General features: G+C 52.3%; 1 protein-coding gene across 2 annotated transcripts in view; it reads right to left on the bottom strand.

Annotated features, from left to right (window-relative positions):
• Nucleotides 1-222: 222 nt before the first annotated feature.
• The window catches only part of SCARF2 (scavenger receptor class F member 2), a 54,216-nt gene continuing 46,594 nt past the window's right edge, over nucleotides 223-7,844 (bottom strand). For both annotated transcript variants that reach the window (XM_053280445.1, XM_053280446.1), the window contains 2 exons: nucleotides 7,687-7,839; nucleotides 223-1,993 (listed from right to left, as the gene is read on the bottom strand). In XM_053280445.1, coding sequence (XP_053136420.1) covers nucleotides 804-1,993; nucleotides 7,687-7,839 — 1,343 coding nt within the window. In that variant the 3' untranslated portion in view covers nucleotides 223-803. The remainder of the gene's footprint in view (nucleotides 1,994-7,686; nucleotides 7,840-7,844) is intronic.

Raw genomic sequence — 7,844 nt, 5'->3', positions numbered from 1 at the left:
TTGCAAAAGGGTTCCGGTCCAATCCCCTGGCCTCTCCAGTTCAAAAACTCTCCGACAGCTCAGCTGGGGAAGAGCTTAGCCTGACCCTGGGGAGCTGCTTCCAGTCTGCGCGGACAATACTGGACCAGAGGGCCAATGGTCTGGCAATACGGCGGCCTCGCCTGTTCCCATCACACGTGTCGCCTTGAGCACAGAAGCCGTTCGCTCGCCAGGAGACAGAAAGACACTTTTTGCCCTTTTAATGGAGGAAGCTTTCGATGGAGCTGCTCGACTCGACTCCCGTCCCAAACGGCCCTCGTGTCGTTCAGGACATGCGGGCTTCGCGGCGGCCATGCGGTTGATGCCGGCGAGAAGAGAAAGGCGCCTCCCATTGCCTCAACCTTTGGTGACCCATGTCCCAGACCGAGCTAGGTTACAGAAACCCCACCATTCCATGCTGCAGGTTATAACAACGCGCGTGTTCCTAGGGAGAAAAGCACGGCGTATCGTATGCAAGGATAATACGCGTACAAATAAGGCCCACCCTGCCCTCCCACCCCGAGCTGCCAGGCGCCAGCGCTTGGTCCACAAAGTCCCCTCCCTGCTCGGCAAAGTGGGGAAAACATCAGAAGTGCTTTCGGCCTGCTGTTGTGGGGTGGGGGGAGAGGGCCTCCCTTGGCATCGGGGTCTGTGCCTCAATGCGGGAGAGGGACATCTCCCCCCAAGTCTTCTTCTGGCCCTCGCCTTCCCACAAGACCGGCGCTGCCCCTCCCGTGGACGCCTTCTGGCCGGCCACCGAAAGGGACCTCCGGCAAGGGCCACCTTTACTGCACAGTCTGCGGTGGCATCATGGGCGCTTTGGGCTGGTCCGTGGCCACTTCTCGGCTCTTCTTTCTGGGAGGCTTCTTGATGGGTGTCTTCTTGACGGCCGGCTCGCCGCTCGCGGGCGCCGGCTCGGGGTTGCTCCCGGGGCCTGGCTTCTCCACTTTGCGGGCGTCACCGGCCGGGGCCTCGGCAACCGGGCTGATGAGCTTCTGCAGGTTGGGGGAGGTGGGCAGCACGGCCTTGCTGGACTTCTGGCCACTGGTGGCCACAGAACGCTTGGCCTTCTGCGGCGGGGTCGGCTTCTCCCTCTGGGCCGGCAGGGGGCTCACCCCATTCTGCCGGGTGCCCCCGTCCGCCCGGTTGAGGCTCTGAGTCTTTTCTTTCAGCTGGGCGTTCAGCAGCGTCACAGCTTCCGAAGCCAAGTGGGGATGGAGGCCTTCGGAGCGGGGCTTGCTGTGGTTGGGGCTCTTGGGGGCATCACCCCCTTTCCGTTCGGGGGGATAACTCCCCCTCTTTTTGATCACGCTCTGGACGGCTCCGTTGATGTTCTCCATCTGCTCGGGGCTGGCTTTGTGCCTCTGCTTCGGTCTGGAGGGCGACGGCTGGTCTCCGGAGCCCGCCGCGAGGCCTTTGCCCTCGAGGGAGCTCAGCTCCTTGGGGTGTTTGGGGGCCTTCTCTTTGCACCTGGCGGGGGCCTTCTCGTCTGCTTTGCCGTGAACCCCGGCTGATGTCTCGCTGGGGCTCCTCTTCCTCTTGGCCAGCCCCTGCTTGGCCTCCATCGAATCGGCCATGCCGATGGCAGGCAGGGAGTTGGACTGGTTCGAGTTATACTTGCTGTGGATCCAGGAGACCTTGGGCTTCGTCGAGGGGTCCGGAGGAGGGGGCTTGGCTCGCTCTGGGGACGGGGGCTTGGCGCTCTTGCTCTCCAGGGCATTTTCGTCGTCGTCTCGGGACTGCTTGGAGAGGCGGGCGATCCGGGCGTAGAGCGCGCCGCTGGCCGAGCTGGAGCCGCACGACGAGCGCTCGCTGTCGGAGGACTTCAGCAAGGGCGTCTCGCTGTCCGCCTGGGTGGAGCTGCTCTCTTTGAGGATGGTGTACTCCCCGGCCTCCTCCTCGCTGATGGGCGGCGCCATCTTCTCCACCAGGTTGCAGGTGGCGGAGAACTTGTCCTTGCTGTCGCTCACGCTCTCTGGAGAGGGGAAGCAAAGAGATGTCAGAGGTTCCTAAAGCCTCAAATGTGGGTCCCCAGATGTTGCTGGACTACAACTCCCATCACCCCCAGCCGCAATGCCATTGTGATGGGGGTGATGGGAATTGTAGTCCGACAGCATCTGGGGATCAAGGTTTGACAGCCCCTGCTTTGAGACAGGGAACTGCACCTGGCGGTCTCCAAGCATTATCTTTGTCAAGCAGGGGAGAGCAACTGGCCCTATCCGTCCCTAGCACAGCATCCCACCAGTGGCTGTTGCTGGGGTCTCTCTTACGTTGCTTGGTTTTAGATTGTGAGCCCTTTGGGGACAGGGGGCCATCTTATTTATTTATATATCTCTGTAAACCACTTTGGGGGCTTCTGTTGAAAAGGAGTATATTAATATTTGTCGTATTCGTATCCAGGATCTGCACCCCAAGGCCCACCAACTGGAGCCCCTCTTTACTCTTTCTTTACACAAGCCAGGAAATTTCCCACACAGCAGGGTTTACCGTGGGTTTCCTGCGAGGCTTTACTGCAAAGTTATCCCCCTAACCCGATACAAAAAGTGGATTTTTAAAAATCCTGGATATTATTATTATTATTATTATTATTATTAACACAGTCAGACAGGTGTTATTGACTGGTTTGTTTTATCCAGACATCGAGTCCTTCCCAAGGACCTGGGATGGCTGAATTTTATTGTCAAGTGTTATAGATATCGTCGCAGAATATAGGCTGTTCCCAATCTATACTGGGAATTAAAAATCCCGGATATTTATTATTATTATTATTATTATTATTATTATTAATTAAATTATATTTATATACCGCCCCATCCAGAGGCTCTGGGTATAAATTGGACTGCACTCTAACGCGCAGTGAAAACCCCAAATTGTGTGTGAAGTGGTCCCCAAGAGCTCACAAGGATTTCGGGGCAGATCTGCCCGATATGTGAATGCACCCCCTCCTTTCCAAAGGAGATGTGAATTAAAGGGCTTTTAAAGCCCTGTGTGGAAAACTTCCAGGAGCTTTCCCAGACAGCAAGCTTTACCGTGGGTTTTCTGCAAGGCGTTACTATGAGTTCAAAGTTGCCCCAAAAAACAACAATGCAAAAAGTGGATTTTTTTTTAACCCCGGGTATAAATCGGGTGACACTTTAACGCACAATGAAAAACCCGAATCGGGTGTGAAGTGGTCCCCGATAGCTCGCAGGGAGTTCGGCTTAAATCTGGCTGGTGTGTGACTACACACCCTCCATTCCAGAGGAGATGCGAGCTAAAAGCCGGGTGTGAAAAACGTCCAGTGTGTGCTGCTTCTATCTGCAGAAACCATACACCAGAATTACAGGAGTTAACCTCCACTGGTGGGAAACTTCCTGCATCATAATTACTGTCTTGTGTTTTCTTTCAAAGTCATGCATGTGTGGCCTTAGAATTCTTTAGTCAGTACAAGGCTCTTTTTGCAAAGGCCTGTGATTTGCTACAGAAGGGCTGCGGTCGGCGCCAGATTCCTTCACTCGACAACGGTTGCCAGAATTAGAAGAGAGGAGAAAAAAGCCCACTGGAGCGCCACTGTCGGGATGGCGATTTCCCACATGGTTGCAATCAGACGGCCGAATGGAAATGCTGACTTCCACCACCGTAACCACGAGCGCAGACATCTATTCCCCGAGAACTCCAGTTTTCTTTTCTTTTTTAAAGCATCCTAGCCCTCATTGCTGGAGATGACAGCTAAAAAACAAAGGCAGCGTCCGCTACGGAGAAGATCGCTTTCACTTCCTATCATGCATTTGGGATTGTTTTGCTACCAAAGGTCCATCTAAGCCTGTTTCCAATACCTGCTAGCCAGATGGGAAACCCACAACCCTTGGGAGAGCCCTCCCCAGCTATACGTCCTCAGGTATACTACCTGCAAACATGGAAGTTCCATTTAGCTGTTATAGCTAGCAGACATTGATAGATCTATCCTCCCTGGATTTATCATGGCGCTTCCCAGATTACCCGCCCAACGGCGGCAAAATGCTTCGGTTCAGGCAAATCGCATTCAAAACATAAATAGCAAAGGGATCAGCAGGGGGAGCAGTCTCGCAAAAATGAACAACCGGAAAATACAGCAACCTTTATAGCAATAAATTGCAGCGATAAAATCCGAAAGGCGGCATCTGAAATGTGAACGGCACCCTGCTGTCAGCGTAGGGACTGTGGTGTCACAACACAGGAAATGCGGAACCACACTTTGCAGATATGTTGTGACACTGTGGTAGGGGTTAATCGGGAAAGCGCCCAGTAGGTGATTGGTGCTTTCACTGCATGTCTTGTGGTAGCAAGCATGAATTGTCCCCTTTGCTAAGCAGGGTCTGACCTGGTTGCATTTGAATGGGAGATGGCGTGTAGGATATTCCCCTTAGGGGATGGAGCTGCTCTGGGAAGAGCAGAAGGTTCCAGGTTCCCTCCCTGGCAGCATTTCCAGATAGAGCTGAGAGAAACGCCTGCCTGCAACCTTGGAGAAGCCGCTGCCAGTCTGTGAAGACAATACTGAGCTCTATGGACCAATGGATCCAGTGTTCCTATGTTCCTAAAAGTACGAGGATTTAGATCCAGAAGTGTAATATGCAGACAACAATAATGTGCACAAGCATATAAATAATTGTGAAACTCAAATCTAAATGGCTAATAGAAAGTCACTATTTGTGATCTGTCTCTCATAGCTTGACTGCCCTGAGCCATTTTTGGAAGGGCGGTATATAAATTAGATAGAGAGATAGAAAGGAAGGGAAAGAAAAAGAACCCGATTTCATAGGTGAGGCAGAGAGTTAAAAGCACATGAATTTATGTTTGGAGTTAGTTTTGACTCTGATGTGTATTTGTAATAGAGACGGCAAGAAAGAAATATTAAATGCGGCCTTCTGCTTTCCCTCTGAACAACAAACAGTAATTTCTGTTTTTAAAATTGTACGTTTCCTTGGCCTTTCTGGACAGAAGGCCTCCTTATGCTCACTTCCGTGAACTGAATGCAGGCAAGAAATGGAGTTTCCACATCCAGCAGTTTTTGCGGGCTGCTTTTGTGTATTCTTGTTATTTTCCGTCTGCACTCGGAGTGCAGCGATGCCAGTGGGTTGTCTCTGCCTCCCCCATTCCTACCACCTCACGGAGCCCTTCCAGTTCCGCACACTTCTGTTACTGAGCTTCTGCAGCATTTCTGCGGCTTCTGCAGGGGCATGGAATGGAAGGAAGAGACGAAACCATGTTGGATGTCGATTTAAGTGTGGTCTGCTTCTCTGGCCTTTGTGGCAGAGCCTTAAATCACTTCCTGAAACAGTTTCCTGCCACCTGATCGTTCCCCTTTCATAAGAACAGCTCTGCTGGATCAGGCCCAAGGCCCATCTAGTCCAACATCCTGTTTCACACAGTGCCCCACCAGATGCCACTGGGAAGCCCACAGGCAGGACCTGAGGACATGCCCTCTCTCCCGCGGTTGCACCCCGGCAACTGGGATTGAGAGGCACCTTGCCTCCAAGGCTGGAGGTGGCCTCTAGCCCTCAGACTAGTAGCCACTGATAGACCTGTCCTCCATGAATTTTCCTGGGAGTACATCGGAAGCTGCCATATACTGAGTCAGACCATTGGTCCATCAAGCTCAGTATTGTCTTCACAGACCGGCAGCGGCCTCTCCAAGGTTGCAGGCAGGAGTCTCTCTCAGCCCTCTCTTGGAGATGCTGCTAGGGAGGAGACTGGGAACCTTCTGCTCTTCCCAGAGCGGCTCCATCATGCCCTGAGGGGACTCTCTTCCAGTGCTCACACTTCTAGTCTCCCTTTCATATGCAACCAGGGTGGACCCTGCTTAGCAAAGGGGACAAGTCATGCTTGCTACCACAAGACCAGCTCTCCTAAACAAGTTGGTTGTGCTTCATGCATTCTGCTGTTGAGACCACCTCGCCCTACTTAAAAAAAAAATAAATTGCTGCTCTTGCATTCTTTCAGTTACTGGGGTGGGGAAATTACTGATTTAGTGCAAATATTGCAGTATTTTTTTTTAAGGTTCTGAACATCTGCAGGGAGAACACAATATAGGTGAGGAGTGGTAAGCTCAGGGACAGGTCACCATGGCACGCCAGCTGTTGTTGGACTACAACTCCTATCAACCCATCATGACAAATTGTGCTTGGGGATGATGGGAGTTGTAGTCCAACCCCCCAGTGTTCCCCCGAACAGGGATTTCCAGATGTTCTTCACTACAACTCCCAGCACCCCCAGCTTGGGGATAGCCTTGGCCTGAGGATTCTGGGAGTTGTAGTCCACAACATCTGGGAATCCCTGTTCGAGGGAACACTGGTCAGGGTGGCAGCAAAGTTTAAAACGAAACCAAAACCCCTTGTCGGAATCAATGCACAGTCCTACTTCTTTCCCCCAAACTCACGGTTCTTCTCCTCCCCCCCCGCCCCACCCTTCTTAAGAGGAAGTCCCATAAGCAGCAGTAAGACATTGAGCCAGTGTAGTGTAATGGACTGAGTGTCAGACTAGGACTGAGAAGACCCGCGTTCAAATCCCCGTTCAGCCATGAAACACACTGGGTGACTCTGGGCCAGCCTAACCTACCTCATAGGGTTGTTGTGAGAATAAACATAATCTTGCATACCACTCTGGGCTCCTTGGAGGATAAACGGGATAAAAATGTATGATTGTATGTATGTATAAATAAATAAACAAGGCTCACGTCTGAGTAAACATGAATGGAAATGGTCTTCTTTTTTTTAAAAAAAATAAGATGTTCTGATAAGAACTAACCTGCCTACTTTCCTTTCACTTTAATTTTAATGGATAATCACCATCTTCACAAGTTAGCATACTTCCGCCTCAAACGTTTACACGTCCGCCATCTTGGATCAAGGTGGATGACTCCATCACAAACTACGCCATTGAGGTTTCCCTACAACTGTACCCAATTTGGTTCATATTGGTCTTGGCCAGGCCTGCTCAACATGGGCCCTCCTGCAGATGTTGGCCTACAACTCCCATATCCCTTGGCTGGGGATTATGTGGCTGGGGATTATGGGAGTTGTAGTCCAAAAACAACTGGGGGGCCTAAGTTGAGGAGGCCTGGTCTAGGCATTGCGAAGATGATGGCGGGTGTGGGGGGCGGGACACACAAACACACACAATGCTGGGTACTTCTGGTCCAAAGTGCACCAGGGCAGCAAGGAGGTATGTTGCCACCCTGTGGGACCATTTTAAATCACAGCGCTGGTGGGGGAAACACGGTGGTGGGGGTAAGAGCATCATCCCTGGTCCTTAAAGGTAACCCCCCACCTTCGAACCGGCCGAACCGCCAGACTTTCAAACCAGTTCGGAGGTCCGTAGAAGAGCTTCCGAATCAGTTCATGCACATCCCTAGAAGCCGCTGCCAGTCTGGGTAGACAATGTCGAGCGAGATGGACCAGTGGTCTGACTCGGTATATGGCATCTATGTTCCTATGGCGTCAAGTGGCAAAGATGCAGAAGAGGAGGGGCCTGCCGCCACGGTTCCTTCCATGCATCACCACCTGTGCAGAAAAACAGTCCTCCTTGGACCCAGACAAGTTGCGCTGAGGGCCGTCGTATAGCTACGGATTTGTAGTGCGATACGGATACGGAACGATGCGGATTTGTACTGCACACCTGCACGTCCAGGCTCGGAAGCCCACAACCACTCACCTTCGTGGGGCACACAGTAGACAGGCCCCTCATCGGTGGTGTCGAAGGACGAGAAGGAACCCCGGGAGGACCACGAAGGCGAGGGCTGCTCCAGCACTGAGGGGGGCTCGATGAAGCTGCAGTTCATGGTGTTCTCCAGGTCATGGTGAGCCACTACG

This window comes from Hemicordylus capensis, chromosome 15, assembly GCF_027244095.1.
Source record: "Hemicordylus capensis ecotype Gifberg chromosome 15, rHemCap1.1.pri, whole genome shotgun sequence".
Taxonomy (NCBI): Eukaryota; Metazoa; Chordata; class Lepidosauria; order Squamata; family Cordylidae; genus Hemicordylus; species Hemicordylus capensis.
This window is presented reverse-complemented; position numbering and strand designations above follow the sequence as displayed.